This window comes from Lepidochelys kempii, chromosome 2, assembly GCF_965140265.1.
Source record: "Lepidochelys kempii isolate rLepKem1 chromosome 2, rLepKem1.hap2, whole genome shotgun sequence".
NCBI classification, from domain to species: Eukaryota; Metazoa; Chordata; order Testudines; family Cheloniidae; genus Lepidochelys; species Lepidochelys kempii.
Genome location: NC_133257.1, coordinates 192,220,413 through 192,237,101, shown reverse-complemented (window position 1 = coordinate 192,237,101; position 16,689 = coordinate 192,220,413). Strand labels below are relative to the sequence as shown.

The 16,689-nt window shown below is 39.3% G+C and overlaps 1 protein-coding gene across 12 annotated transcripts in view; it reads left to right on the top strand.

The window, feature by feature from the left end:
* NEK11 (NIMA related kinase 11) overlaps nt 1–16,689 on the top strand; it is a 199,655-nt gene that overhangs the window by 26,761 nt on the left and 156,205 nt on the right. For 11 of the 12 annotated variants that reach the window (XM_073333276.1, XM_073333277.1, XM_073333268.1 and 8 more), the window contains one exon: nt 649–924. In XM_073333276.1, coding sequence (XP_073189377.1) covers nt 755–924 — 170 coding nt within the window. In that variant the 5' untranslated portion in view covers nt 649–754. Of the gene's footprint in view, nt 1–648; nt 925–16,689 lie in introns of those variants that run through there. The other variant, XM_073333280.1, reaches the window with a different exon arrangement.

The window sequence follows — 16,689 nt, the reverse complement described above, 5'->3', positions numbered from 1 at the left end:
ATGAACATTTTAAACTCTTTAATATGACAAAATCTATATCAGTTAACAAAAAAATTATGTCTATTACCAAATCACATCTCTTATTTGCTTAAATTTGCAGCTCTAAGCTGAGAGAGTGTGTCACATTTTCATCCGATAGGGATGCGCATAAAAACAATTTACGAAAGTTATCAAATACCAGAAAATTAACAAGTGTCTAAATTGAGTCCCCCTTTGAGCTTAAGGCCCAGGCCAAGTGGTATATAGGGTCTTGTGCTAATTGAACAGGGGTGAATTTTATCCCTTCTGTATAAAATGTCGTTTGTACATTCATGTAATTGAGAGGACGCAGTGAGAAGGCGTATATCCACCATAACAGTTTTCCTTTTCTCCAGTGTACCAAAACTGCTTACTTCTGACAAAAAAGGAAAATAATGTGGTCCACAAGATCTTTCTTGAGGAGGTCTATTAAAATTTGCACCACTCATAATGCATTTCCATTCCATGCTCAGGAATGGCTCTCCTGCCCCCCCCCTCCAGCTGATTGGCCCTGAGCTTTTGATATGTGACGAGATGATAGCTTGAGGTGTGGTATTTTAATTAGCAACCTGAATATCTTGATAAAACTTTAGAGTATTACATAAAATCTTATCTATTTTTCTGTTTTAGGTGTTGTTCTGTGAACATCACTGGAAGAATAGGAGCATTACTAAGGAGACTTGAATATGAAAGATACGTTATAGATAAATGAATGTGATCTCTGTTACATGGAGCAATGCTGAAATTCCAAGAGGCTGTTAAACATGTCAGTGGTTCCGCACCTATTTCCACTTGCTCTGAAACCTTGATTGCAAGAAGATATGTTCTTCAGCAGAAACTTGGCAGAGGAAGCTTTGGAACAGTCTATCTAGTTTCAGACAAGAAGGCAAAACAAGGAGAAGAATTGTAAGTAAGCATCTTATATAGCGTGTTGACTCAATGTATTTGGGAAAAAAATTGGCCCATATTTCTAATTTTTTTTGTTTTTGTTTTCTTTGGTGCCCCATTACCTCCCAATTTAGTATTACCTGCAAATTTCATTAATACACTCTTTACCCTATCTTCACTGATGGTGCTAAATTGGCTGACGCTGAACCTGGCACTCCACTAGATACCGTCTTTCCAACTCAATACATTATTGTGTAGGCTTCTTCAGTAAGATTTCAGTCTATGTTATGGTGGGCTTAATCAAGCCAGTTTTAACTGATTTTATAAGTTAAATTTTCTGTCTATCTTCCATATATATCCCTCCTGTCCATAGTATCTAAGTACTTCTCAAACAGTAAAAAGAACTCTATCAAATGGATTACTAAAATCCTGATACATCTAGGGTTAAATTCACTCTATCCATTACTTAAATGCCAGTTACAACTTATATGAAGCTTAAGTGGTATATAGGGTCTTGTGCTAATTGAACAGGGGTGAATTTTATCCCTTCTGTATAAAATGTCGTTTGTACATTCATGTAATTGAGAGGACGCAGTGAGAAGGCGTATATCCACCATAACAGTTTTCCTTTTCTCCAGTGTACCAAAACTGCTTACTTCTGACAAAAAAGGAAAATAATGTGGTCCACAAGATCTTTCTTGAGGAGGTCTATTAAAATTTGCACCACTCATAATGCATTTCCATTCCATGCTCAGTGACCTTCATGAAAATATTATCTTTATTTACTTGAATATTTAAAAATTGTTATAAAATGCAAAGAGAGAGATCCCCAAAAATGATACAGTTCAATTGCTGTGGTATCTAACTCGGTAATGCTCTGTCCAATTATAAATGGCCTTTAAAGCAATCAAGCTGGGAAAGATAAGAACAAGGTAAGAACATTTCAGAATTCCTGCTTTTCTTTTATGGATCTGTCCCCTTCAGGTGACTTTTCCCAGGGTTTGTCTAATCTATCTAAGTTTTTATACCATGCCAGTCACTTTAGTGTTGTAGTCAGGGTACCATCATAAAGACTCAGTTAGATTGTTGGAGAGGACCTAAGAGAAGCTGGTAGCTAAACCAGCAGAAAATACAGAAGACTTTTTCTGTTTTTGATGATAAAATTGGATGCCTGCTTGTCTAATAAGAAAGGAGAGGTAATGACTATAGAAATCGTAAAGTGAAAGCTACCATGGCTACTGTACTTGTAATTGATAACAATTTTTTTTATTTAGTCTCAACAATCTTAATTTTGTCTCTACCTGAAAATGGACACATTTTCATCAATTTATTTTATAATTTCAATAGGATCACAAAATATCACAGACTTAACACTTCCAAGGAATGTTAACAGCTCTGCATGTGAAATCAAATTTGGGTGCATGTCTAATATCATTGGATGAAATTTCTTGTTGTATAAAACTATATTCTCATCACTCTGACAATTTTACAGACTGGGACTTTAAAAAGTATCTTTTCCCTATAATCTAGAATTTTGTGTGTCCATTGGACTTGATACTGGTTGCTTCATGTCTGACACCTCAATTGGATAATTTTTTCATCCAGAAATAGGCTCTTTTCCTTAAGCTTGGAACCACTCAGTAACCTAACCTATGTGAGGAATCAAATTTTCCGTGATGACTTGGATATTGGCTCAAAAGATAACATTAGTGTTGGTAATCCAACTGTGGTCAGCACATATGTAGTATTTCTTGTTGAAGATACTGATAGTGCATCACCTAGCCATATTTGATGAGAATATTCAGCTAATAGAATTTCTGATTTCTGAAAAATTTGGACACTTGCTTATTGTGTAGAAGAGATATCAAGGCTCATCGGAGTGTGTTGGGGAGCCCCCTGATACCTGGAACGTTTACAGTTCCAAGAGCTAGGTGCATGCAGCAATATTTCAGTCACTTCAACTAGTGTCAGTAATAGCAGAGTTCTTTTTCATATTTTTCAGAAATATTAAAGTGCACATTGTACAGTAGCCATTTTGGTAGGTCACATTTCCAATAAATGATACATTTGTTGGTTATTATGTTATAGTAATTAGGTTAACAGGGAATTGAAAGAGTCCTATTCATTTTAAACCCAGGTATTTTTTTTTATCTTTTTCCAGGACTAAGAGAGAGAGCCCTTTCAGGCAGTTTTCCCAACAGAAAGGGGCAGGGAAGTGGGTTTTAGTAGTTACACTGTATATTAAGGGTACATTTATAAATAGTTTATAAAGATTTAAAAATGATTGATAAATGCTTTAATAGATAGTTAATCAATTGTTATACAGTTCCACGGGTCAATATGTTGTTTATAACCATCTGTTACACCTTCTGCTGATGTGCTTTCAGGCTTCTATAATGTATGCTACTCATATCTGTAACATGCTTATAACATCTATTAATCATTTATTAACCTTTGGTAAACTATTTATAAGTTTACTTTTTATATAAGGCATGACCATTTTGTTTTCTGATTTTTACATGTGCCAAATTAGTTTCCAGCATTTTTAAGGCAACTTTCCATTACAAACTTGTGGTTATACTGCATTTGTGTGGAAGCCTGCAGAGAGTTAGAGACCCACAAAGATATCTTGACTATTAGTGAAACATTATAGTTTTGCCAAAGCAAAGCATTTTGCTATTTTACCTCGAAAGAATTGCTCATTTGTGAGAAAACTAAAGTCAGTTTTTGCAATTGGAGGGTGACATTGCACTACAAAAAATGGCAACATTTCTTGCTGGAATAAATTAGCACCATCTTAACAGTGAGAAGCTGGAAATGACATCTCACCCTAGATAAAATTATTTTTAACAATATAAGTATTTATTTATGTTGCTGTAGTGCCAGGTGTTTTCTAAATGCAGAAGAAGACAGGGTACGTATGCTGAACAGATTACAATCTAATGTTTTGTTACTGTACTTCTTAGATGCTTAACTTTATGATAATCTGATCATGATAGGCGTGACTTTGCTAGGACCATTCATGTGTAAAGTTAGCCATGTGCATAAAGTCTGCAGGAATAGGGCATTCAAGTTGTGATGCTGAAGAACAACTCTGAAAAATATAATTTGAGCATTCTAAACAATGTTGATCAGTTAACTCTTCCAAAGACTCCTGTCTCCATTTGAGAGATAACTGAGACAACCTTCATGGAAGAGTTTATTTCTATTTTGGACATATGCAAAACTTACAAAATAAATCGGACTAACTCTTATGAATTCATATCTGAAGCAGTCTGCTCATAGTCTGCTCTTATTTTGTTTTGGTAATGTTTGGATGTTTCCGTGACTGAGACAGTCCTAATGAAGATTGGCCAACAGAAAAAGTTGTGTGTTTTGGGCAGTGTCTTCATGTATTCTTGAATATGGCATGAGCAACTCACAGTAAATGAAAGCACTTTGCATGATTGAAATTTGAATGTTTGGGGCTGAAGTGGCTGTATTTTCAGCAGCAAAAACATGAATTAAATTGAAAAATATATTTTTGCCTTCACAGAAGTGGCTGTGCAAATCCATATGGTAGAATAGGCTGACATTAGGACTCATTTCACATTTATCTCTGTCCCAGGTGGTAAAGGCCATGCAGTTTTAAGTAATCTCAGAGGAAGTGCCCTTCACTTCAAACAATTTGCATGCTGATCTGTTATGACATCTTATCAGTAAATACACAAACCTGCCTTCCCCAGATCCACTATTTTGGAATTATAAGAGACACGAGAACAAGAAGCAGTAACATTTATTTTTAGAAAGCTCCAAAAGTACCAACTGATCTTAACGTTATCTAACTAAACTAAGTACAAAGACTATGTAGACTAAAACCTGAAGTGAGCAGCATTGAGAAAGGAGAGAATAGATAGTTCCATGGCTACTGTTACTGGCAAAAGAGGATCTATGAACTGTAAGAGGTACTAATCCTCTACATCTTCTGTTGGAGAATTTGCTTCCAGGAGTCACTGTGTGCACTCCTTCCTCCACCCCCATTGCTTTAAATTGGTCCTGGACATGTGAGGCATTGTGTGTGTCCCCTGCAGAGCCATTACCTTTGGAGAACTCCAGATACTGGTAAATTATCTTCCTTACCAAAGTATGATGAAGCAAAACATTTCTTAAACCCAAACTAGCAGAAATTGCAAGGTCTGAGGAGCCTCAAGTGGATGAAATGACTATTTATTCTTTTCTACTAGATTTATGATAGGTTTAGGTTTGAGGTGAATGGTTCAGGAGTACTACTTCTTTAGCAAGGCTTCACTGTAACTCTGGTATAATCCCTACTTCAGTGGTTCTCAACCAGGGGTCCGGGGCCCAATGGGGAGCCATGAGCAGGTTTCTGGGGTTCTGCCAAGCATGGCTGGCATCAGACTCACTAGGGCTCAGGGCAGAAAGCTGAAGTCCCACCACACGGGACTGCAGCTCGGGGACCTGAGACCCACCACCCAGAGCCTGAACAACTTAGCTTCGCAGTGCCCCTTATGGTGTGAGGGGTCCCCGGCAATTGCCCTCCTTGCTACCCCCTAACACCGGCCCTGATTATAATATGCCTAAAAGCAGTAGTTGTGGCACAGCTTGGCTGTGGAGTTTGTATAGCTTGTCAGAGGGGGCCTCAGAAAGGAAAACGTTGAGAACCCCGCCCTACTTCATGCCTTCATAGAGGCTCTCATATTTCTATTGGAATTTTACAGCTGTTTGCATTTATGTGGAAGGTTTAATGAGTGTTTTTCTTTGTTGATCACTAGGTCTGACAGGAGATACTTTAATTAAAGTTTCAGAGTAGCAGCTGTGTTAGTCTGTATTCGCAAAAAGAAAAGGAGTACTTGTGGCACCTTAGAAATTTGTTAGTCTCTAAGGTGCCACAAGTACTCCTTTTCTTTTTAATTAAAGTGTAAGACCTGAATGTTTCCTTCCTACTCCAAGTCCTAACTATTTATCTGTTTAGGCCCTTGTGACCCTAAGAGCAGCCTAATGCTAGAGGGCAAGGGGCTGCCTGGTACCTAGCAGTGAGTCTCAGCTGGCCTGACGAGTTCAGTGTACTACTGTTTCATAATCTATATTTAAAAGGTGCGTATGTATCTAAAAGATATCATATGCAAATTGGTAACACTCATTCATATTATTGCGTGGTGTATGTGTGGGTGATTCAGTCATTCTCCTGCTCATGAAGTGTAGTGTGCACACTTTGGATCACCCATTTCCAGAGAGCCCAGTCTCCTGCCAGTGTTGCAGCCTGTTCTATATTAAGGCTGAGGCGGGCACGGTCAGAAGCCACTTGTGAGACTATCCAGTTTTTATTGGATCAAACACATAAAGCTGGTGGGCTGGTATGGACTCCAGCATACACAGCAGATGGCCAAGCCACCTGAGACAGCATTGTCACGTGGGAAGACCTTGGAGGCTGGTTGGTCTAACACGTGACATCTTTGTTCATAACATGATGTAACCACTGTATGCGTTCAATACATCATTACTGTTTCATGTCAAAAGGGTCCAGCAGGGGCATTTGCATCTCTGTGGTGGCTCAGGTTTCTGAGCCATACAAATGGACAGAAGCTACTGCTGCTTGATAGATGTGCATCTTTGTCCGAGTTGATATGTGTTACTGATGCTGCAGAGACTTCTCATTACAAATCAGATTTTTGATCCTCAGTTGAATTAGTAGCACATAGATGAATTAAAAAACATGTGATTCAAATGTCACCTCACTCGACCACATTAAGAACATAAGAATGGCCATGCTGGGTCAGAACAATGGTCCATCTAGCCTAGTATCCTGTTTTCTAACAGCGGTCAATTCTAGATGTTTCAGAGGGAATGAACAGAACAAGGCAATTATCAAGTGATCCATCCCCTGTCGTCCAGTCCCAGCATCTGGCCACCAGAGGCTGAGGAACACCCAGAGCATGGGGTTGTGTCCCTGAGCATTGTGACTAATGGCCATTGATGGTCCTATCCCCCATGAACTTATGTAATTCTTTTTTGAACCCATTTATAGTTTTGGCCTTCACAAGATCCCCTGACAACCAGTTCCATAGATTGACTGTACGGTGTGTGAAGAAATACTTCCTTTTGTTTGTTTTCAGACTGCTGCCTACTAATTTCATTGGGTGATCCCTGGTTCTGGTGTTATGTGAAGGGGTAAATGACATTTCCTTATTCACTTTCTTCACACCATTCATGATTTTATAGACCTCTAGCATATCCCCCCTTAGTCATTTCTTTTCCAAGATGAACAATCCCAATCTTTTTAATCTCTCCTCACATGGAAACTGCTGCAGACCCCTTATCATTTTTGCTGCCCTTCTCTGAATCTTTCCCAATTCTAATATATATTTTTTGAGATGGGGTGACCACAACTGCATGCAGTATTCAGGGTGTGGGCATACCATGGCTTTATATAGTAGCATTATGATATTCTCTGTATTATTATCTATCTCTTTCCTAAGGTTCTAACGTTCTGTTAGCTTTTTTGACTGTTGCTGCACATTGATGGGTGTTTTCAGAGAACTATCCACAATGACACAAAGATCTCTTTCTTGAATAGTAACAGATAATTTAGACCCCATCATTTTGTATGTATAGTTGAGATTGTTTTCCAATGTGCATTACATTTATCAGCACTGAATTTCATTTGCCATTATTTCCCAGTCACTCAGTTTTGTGAGATCCCTTTGTAGCTCTTCCCAGTCAGCTTTGGACTTAATTATCTTGAGTAATTTTGTATCGTCTGCAGACTTTCCTACTTCACTGGTTACCCCCTTTCCAGATCATTTATGAATATTATAAAAGCGGCACTGGTCCTTGTACAGGTCCCTAGGGGACCCTCCTATTTACCTCTCTCCACTGGGAAAACTGACCATTTATTCCTACCTTGTGTTTGCTGTCTTTTAATCACTGATCCATGAGAGGACCTTTCCTCTTATCCCATGACTGCTTGGTTTGCTTAAAAGCCTTTGGTGAAGGACCTTGTTAGAAGCTTTCTGAAAGTTCAGTTACACTATATCCTCTGGATCACCCTAGCCTACATATTTGTTGACTCCTCAAATAATTCTGATAGATTAGTGAGGCCACAGGTGCTGGAACTAGGAGGGGCTGCTACACTCCCTAGCTTGAAGTGGTAATAATAACACAAATACATGGTTTCTGCCTTCAGCACCCCCAGTATAAAAATTGTTCCAGCACCACTGGGTGAGGCATGATTTTCCTTTACAAAAGCCATGTTGACTCTTCCCCAATTCTATTCTTTACTATAGGTTCAACCCGTTTGCCTGGTCCTGAAGTTAGGCTTACTGGCCAATAGTTGCCAACCTCGCCTGTGGAGCCTTTAAAAAAACTGACGTTACATTAGCTATCCTCCAGTCCTCTGGTACAGAGCCTGATTTAAGTGATAGGTTATGTACTAGTTATCAGTTCTGCAGTTTCATATTTGAGTTCCTTCAGAACTGTTGGGTAAATACCATCTGGTCTTCGTGACTTATTACTGTTTAATTTATCAATTTGTTCCTAAACCTCCTCTCTCAACATCTCAATCTGGGACAGTTTCTCAGATTTGTCATTTAAAAATAATGGTTGAGGTGTGGGACTCTCCCTCACATCCTCTGCAGTGAAGACCGTTGCAAATAATTCATTTAGCTTCACTGCAATGGCCTTGTCTTCCTTGAGTGCTCCTTTAGCACCTCGATCATCCAGTGGCTCCAGTGGTTGTTTGACAGGTTTCCTACTTTTGATGCACTTTTTTTTTTTGCTGTTAGTTTTTGTGTCTTTTGCTTGTTGTTCTTCAAATTCTTTTTTGGCCTGCCTATTTATGCTTTTGTACTTGATTTGCCAGAGTTTATGCTCCTTCTATTTTCCTCAGTAGGATTTGACTTCTAATTTTTTAAGGATGCGTTTTTACCTCTACCCAACTCTTCTACTTTGTTGTTTAGCCATAGCGGCATTTTTTTGGTACTACCTACTAATTTGTTTATTTGATGTATACATTTAATTTGAGCCTCTGTTATGATGTTTTTTAAAAGTTTCCATGTAGCTTGCAGGGATTTTACTCTTGTGACTGTTTCTTTTAATTTCCATTTAAGTGGCTTCCTCATTTTTTTTTATAGTTTCCCTTTCTGAAGTTAAATTATACTGTGGTGGGGTTGTTTGGTATTTCCCCTCCCCGCAAGGATGTTAAATGTATTTACATTTTGGTAACTGTTACCATGCGGTTCAGCTATATTCACCTCTTGGATCAGCTCCACTTAGGACTAAATCAAGAATTACCTGTCCTCTTGTGGGTTCCAGGACTAGGTGCTCCAAGAAGCAGTCATTACTGGTGTCTAAAAATTTTATCTCTGCATCCCATCCTGAGGTGACATGTACCCAGTAAATATGGGGATAGGTGAAATCCCCCATTATTATCGAGTTTTCTATTTTTATAGCCTCTCTAATCTCCCTGAGCATTTTACCATCACCAAACTAATCAGGTGGTTGGTAGTATAGTCCTACTACTGTACTCTTATTAATCAAGAATGGCATTTCTGTCCATAGAGATTCTAGGGTACAGTTTGATTCATTTAAATTTTTTACTATAGTTGACTCTTTCTATGCATTCTTTCACATATAGTGCCACTCTCCCACGAGCACGACCTACTCTGTCATTCCTATCTGTTTACAAGGCAGGTAATCATGCAAGCTGCATTTGTGCAATAAATTGAATAGCCCCCACTGTGCTGCTAGACTTCTGCCTGCATTATATTTACTCTTGTAGCTTTTTGTTTTTGTTTTGATTTTTGTTTTTTTATGTGTGGAGTGTTTGTTGGCCTAAGATTAGAAAATGTTAGGTATATCTGGCTCTCTCACTCCCTTTCTAAACTCTTTTGCAAAACTCCCCAATTCACTAGCTCCTCTGGTTGTTTAGGAGTTGGCTTTTTAACTACTTTTCTCCTTGGGTAGCCCCACTCCCTGGTTAAGGGCTGCTAAAGGAATTAGGGGTCAAAGCCTTGTTAAGAAACATGCCTCCCCCCCAAACAGGTTGCATTATAAACTTCAGTCAAGCAGGCACACTGCAGGCAGCATGCATACAACAAACAAATGAACAGACAACAAACTCACCCCAAGGGTCACATGGTCATTCTTCCTTCACTTGGAGAACTGTCTTGCAATGTTTCATGTCAGTAAAGCAACCTCTCTCCTTGGTAACAAAAGAGCCAAGATGCTCTAAAGAGTAGATGAATTCAACTTCTTGTCCATCAATTATAGTGGGTAGAGGTAGAGGTCCATCAGCCACTTTCATCAGTTTGGTCTTCTTCCAGTTAACCTGAAGACCAAGTTTACTTGCATCTTCTGTAAATGTATTCAGTACATTGATGAGATTAGTTCATCAGGATTCAGATAGAGCTGTGTCATCTGCATATTCCAGGTTTGTTATTCAGACGTCCACCCCCAGTATGCAGCTAGTGACTGCTTCCATCGTTCGGTCAATAACACGTAGAACAGATCAGGGGCAGGCACATGCCCTTGACAGATGCCACTTTTGTATTCGAACCAGTTTATATTTTTTTCCTTGTGAGCCCTTTTACTGAGAAATTTGGTTTACAATAACATCAGCTGTTTATTTAATGGGATCATCAATTTGACTGCAGCATTTCAAACATTGCCTATTCTTTGTAAGAGACAAAACTGAATGAGCCGTTTAATTCTATTGATGTAAAAGTACAATAGTTATGTATTAAATTATGGCTTCTTATTTTTATTTTATTACTTTTTGTTTTGACTTGCAGCATTTAGCAACAGATAATACCTGTAAATGCTTGTAGCTACCTATCTTGTGATAAAGTTCTGCAGTTCACCAGTATACCACTTGGAGGCACCTGTGTATTGCAGTTATTCTCCTTAGCTGCTGCTGAACTTTAATTGTAAATTAAACATAGATTCCCTTAACTTTCTGTCATTTACATGTGCAGTAGGTATAATTTCAGATCCAGTGAAAATGGCATAACTTGAATACAGCATTCAAGATGGAAAATATTAATCATTTGTGTAAATTTCTCATATTACAGGGAAATATATTGCATGAAAGTTCAAATATTATTCTAGGACAGAATTTATCTACAGTATTTAAGAATTTTTCCCTTCTAACAAAGCTGATTTTGTAAGGTAGTAAAATTAAAACATTTAACAAACCTTTCTAAAATTAGTCTTTGTGCTGAATTTACCCATGTTGTGGTCCATGTCCATGCTCTGTGGGCATTTTGATGAATCAAAGGAACTGAGTCTCACACAATCCCCCAAATTACATCTCCATAGAGTATGTTTATTATTTCATAGCTGATTCAGGACATGATATACGGATGTTAGAGAAAGTATGAAATCAGCTGGAGTTTGCTAATGCAGATAATGTTCAGGAAACATACTCTGTCAACCTATGTAGTTGTCTAAATCGCTATGGGGAGAACACAAATGAACTTTAAGAACAGAAATTCTCAAAGAGAATCGAACCTCAGCTGTTGATGCATCTGGTTAGTAGTTGTTGAAGCATATCTTTTGGATTTTTTTTTAGCACAATGCCTAGGAGTGATTTAACAAAACACTAACAACATTTAGAATGTTATTTCAGTGACCGCTCAGAGCAATTTTTGGATGGGACAAGGAAATAAATTTTTGGGGATCTTTTACCCCTCCCTATCTCCTAATGGCTTTTGTTCATTATGATTATAGAATTATGCATGCAGCTGGCATATTATCTGGTGCACACTTAAAGTTAACTGACTAATTTTAAATAAGAATGTGTGTGGAGATGGTGAGATCAGCACCAGCCTCCTGCTGCAGATGTGGATCCCAGGTGCTTGTGTGGGGGTCAATCCATATTTACTAACATTTTAAAAAAGTTTTCTAAGGGTCAGTTTTCTAAATAAATGTAGATTCTTTGGGCTGCTAGGTCCTCAGCCATTGGCTTTGTGTGCTTTCTGGTGAATGTTAGTACTTACTGGGAGCTTTTTACAAGAGTAAATTGATTGAATTGTCACAATAAGCAACATTTGCTTTGTGAATGGACCCTGTCTTCGTATGTGTTTGGTTTATATAAAATTTGTGTACTGGCATTTGGTTAGTGTGTGAATATAACTATTACAGCAATAGTTATATTCACATGTGGATGCAGATATAGTGGTATAAAGGTGCTTTATACTGGTATAGTTTACTCCTCTTCCTGTACCAGTGTAGTTACAGTGGTATAACTGTTGTGTGTAGACAAAGCCTAAGAGTCTGGGGCAGCTAGTCTTCCAGCTGTTGGAGAGCTATGTGAAGGGTGGTCTCTCTGCCATCACTTCTTGCCATTTCCACAGGTTTCTCTGCCTCTGCCTTTCTGCCCCACTATAGGGATTGTATGCTCTTGAGCAGGCTTCCTCTTCAGCTACCAAACCTTATAGAATATGGGGCTGGCTTCAGAACCCATGCCAGCTGCTGCTCTCTGGCTATCTCTCAGCATCAGGTAGAATAGATAAGAAAGAGCTGGAGGAGGGCAGGATTGTAACTGGCTTTAGGTGAGGTAACCAACAGGGGGTGGAGAAGAGGCTGCTGAGCAGGAAAGAGAGATGTTGCTGTCTTACGGTCCTACACTGCTACTGCCTCCTCCTCCTGTGTCTCATAAGCCTGTGACTTTGGCCAGGACTGTAATTACTAAGGACTGGTCAGTAAAATGTGGGCCAGCCTCTGTGAAACCAGGGCTGCTGGTTATGATAACTATGTATTAAGTAAACCCATAAACCAGGACATGTGTGCATTCAGCAGAAAGATTAATTTTAGAAAGTTTAGTTAAAACTACAATAGTTTTCAACCTCTGTGACGGGATGGACTAGGCCCTGAGGCCCCCTGCTGGAGGCCTTGTGGCCCTGCCACACCCCACTCTGGAAAAGTGCAGTAGAGAGGTCCTACAGGAACCCTATAGATAGCAGACAGCTACTATCTATAGGATTCCTGTGCTGGGACCCAGAGTAGAGGGTGGGCCTGGGTCCTCCCCCACCAGCCACTGGGAAAGTGGCCTGGACTTTGAGGCACCCCACAAGGGGGACTGAACTGAACTGAAGCGCTGGGGCCAGAAATGCCCTGAAAGGGCGAAGACATTGCCTCCAGGTAAGGGGCCCGGGGCACTGCTCTATTCCGGAGCAGGGACAAACTGAGGGAGACGTTACAGAGGGCACTCAGAGAGGCCCCTGTTGGACTTGTACCCTGAAAGAGGTTCGCTTTGCTTTTATCTCACAAACAGACTGTGTATGACTTGGCCGGAGGGCTGAGTCAGCGAAGACCCACCACAAACAGGTAGAGCGAGAGTGCAGGCGCTTCACTTGGCCAGGGGGCGCTTGTGAGAAGTGTGTGCAACCCCGTTACAGCCCCATTTAATTCTTTGGACTCTTCTGGGATTTCTGTAGCAAACTCTGAATGATGATATATGGTATCTTATGAGCACCAAAGAGAAGCCGTCACACTAAGATACTTGGTACCTGTAAAATCTCTGGGAAACTCTGAATGATGATATATGGTATCTTATGAGCACCAAAGAGAAGCCGTCACACTAAGATACTTGGTACCTGTAAAATCTCTGGGCATCTCTACAAAGCCAGGAGAGGCAGCATGCTTCACAGTAGCTGAAAACCAGTTTTTAAAATGCTTGTTAAAACATATTTATATGCTGGCTGCTCTCCTGGCTTGGTTAGAGGAAGTATTCAACATAAATGATCCCAAATAGGCTGTGAAGTCAATTTCTCAATGTGAAGTCATGAGGTGAATTTTGAGACACAGTGGTAAAGGTTACTCCATTGTTGTTAAAAGGGTTGATACTTTTCTTTAGGCTGGGCTATCTAGGAAACCACAAGCTATCTCTTACAATGGGGTGCGTCTTAAAACTTAAGTTATGCAGAAGTTGGCCAAAATTGTGGAAAGGACCTAAAATTACTGAAGTTGTAACTACAGTTTTCTTCTAGTTCATCCCATTAGCCAGTTTTTACCAGAGTTAAAATATGTTATTAATAGAATAATTAGCTCATTACAGCTAATTACAGGTTGGTATATTTTTAATGAGATTATAAATTTGATTGATAAAGGTAATAGTGTTGATGTAATAGACTTCTATAAGGCATTTGACTTGACTTGACGCACAACATTTTGATTAAAAAACAAGAATGAGAAAATTAACATGGCACACATTAAATGGATTAAAATGGCTAACTGATAGGTCTCAAAACTGTAATTGCAAGTGGGGAATCATGGTCAGGTGGATATGTTTCTAGCAAAAACCATTGAACCATTATCCAGTGTTTTTATTTGCTGTTTTTTCCACCTTGCTACTGATACATAAATATTAAAAACCTTTCACTGGTTAAGTGTCCAAGGGAGAGGCTGACAGGAGTCATTTCTTTGCTGTCATTGCACAACTGTATCCTTCCTCATAACTAATGGATGAGGTCACAATCCTCTGATTTACAGGATTATTTTTAATGGGTTATTTCTCTCTCTCTCTCTTTCTCTCTTCCTCCCTCTCTCTCTCTCTCTCTCTGTACAATTAGATTCAAACAGCCTGGATTTACGGACCAGTGTTTATGAAAAATCATACCAATAAAATATTTTAGTCCACTCTGAACCATTTCTAAAAGTTTCTCGTACAATGTGACAGGTTTCAGAGTAGCAGCCGTGTTAGTCTGTATTCGCAAAAAGAAAAGGAGGACTTGTGGCACCTTAGAGACTAACCAATTTATTTGAGCATAAGCTTTCGTGAGCTACAGCTCACTTCATCGGATGCATTCAGTGGAAAATACAGTGAGGAGATTTATATACACACAGAACATGAAAAAATGGGTGTTATCATACACACTGTAAGGAGAGTGATCACTTAAGATGAGCTATTACCACCAGGAGAGCGAGGGGGAGAAAACCTTTTGTAGTGATAATCAAGGTGGGCCATTTCCAGCAGTTAACAGAAACGTCCGAGGAGCAGTGGGGAATAAATATGGGGAAATAGTTTTACTTTGTGTAATGACACCTCCACTCCTAGTCTCTATTCAAGCCTAAGTTAATTGTATCCAATTTGCAAATTAATTCCAATTCAACAGTCTCTCATTGGAGTCTGTTTTTGAAGTCTTTTTGTTGTAATATTACGACCTTTAGGTCTGAAATTGAGTGACCAGAGAGACTGGAGTGTTCTCTGACTGGTTTATGAATGTTATAATTCTTGACATCTGATTGGTGTCCATTTATTCTTTTACGTAGAGACTGTCCAGTTTGACCAATGTACATGGCAGAGGGGCATTGCTGGCACATGATGGCATATATCCCATTGGTAGATGTGCAGGTGAACGAGCCTCTGATAGTGTGGCTGATGTGATTAGGCCCCATGATGGTGTCCCCTGAATATATGTGAAATACCTGACAGCAGAGGGTAAAGGTTTGGGCTTGCCCTGAAGAGTGGCACCAGACTAGCTGACTGACTATTGTATCAGATGGAACTGAGCTAGCAGGCTAAGGGAGTTAAGCTTACAAAATGTATTGGACAAAATGGCATACCTACCCACCTGCAGACTGGCTGAACCCCACCGTATCTGTGGAGAGGTCATCTGGTGTTAAAACCAATTATTCATCAGTTGAAGAGAGGAGTAGAGACTAAAACAGTGACACACTGTCTGGTGGGGGAAGGGCTTTGACTTAATTACTTTGTCTGTTTGAGGTATTAATTATTAGGGTCTGCTGTCCATTATCTTTCTTTTTTGAAACAACTGTGGGTAACTTCTTCCTTCTTTCTCCCAAACCTCCACAAATCTGCTGCTAGCTTGATGGCAAAAACAATCAGACACCTGTGAAGCAGATACAACAGTTTTACAATATGTATAAATCTGCTGAGCTATTTGCCATACTGTCCCACATCTCTGTTGCTTTACTTGTAGAGAGTTGGCAGGGAAGATGGGATGTGCATGTGCACAAAGGATATCCACTTAGATGGAGAGTGTGTCCTGTGTGGAATTAAGGGGCATTTTATTTCATTTACACTGTTCTCTTTAAGCAATTTCCTGCCCCAAGAAATCTCCTGATTTAGATTATTTGTCTTTGATTCTGTGAATCATATATGTTGTAGACATGATAAAGCATCATAATCTCCATATTTTTTCTCACTTTTTACTTCTAGTCAACATTTTACGTTTACTTGCGGTACATATTTTCATAAGCTTGCTGTGAATTATTCTATATTACGTATTTCTCTTGAAACAAACTACAGCCGTAATGCTGTCGGTGATCATGCTGCAGTTTCTGCTGCTTTACATATTAATGTCTAGCACTGTAATTTCAATTGTCAGTGAATTACTAGCAACAGTTTTCTAAATCAGTACATAAGAAGCAAAAAGCCTATGTTTTGAGAAAAATGGAAAGCTACAGAGATAATTTGCAGTACTTTATACAGTTTATCTAAAAGAGACTGTCAGCAAGCGTTTATTAACCGTGTGGTAGGGTCATAGTCTCTCTCCTGCTACTTCTATCGGAAAGGCACAGCAAAGTCACAGAGCTGGGTGCATAGTGGAACTGAAAGAAAGAGGACAAATTACAAAAAATGCTGGCAGTTCTGTGCCAACACTGAATATGTAGTGCAGTTCCAAGTGAAGTATCGCAACTGCCCTGACCTACCTGCCATGTGCAGTATGGAATGATTTTTTTCTATGAATTTCATTGGGAGGCTGGAATACATGATCCTTAACCCAATACTTTAGAAGCTTCAAATGGAAAGGCTTGAAAGTG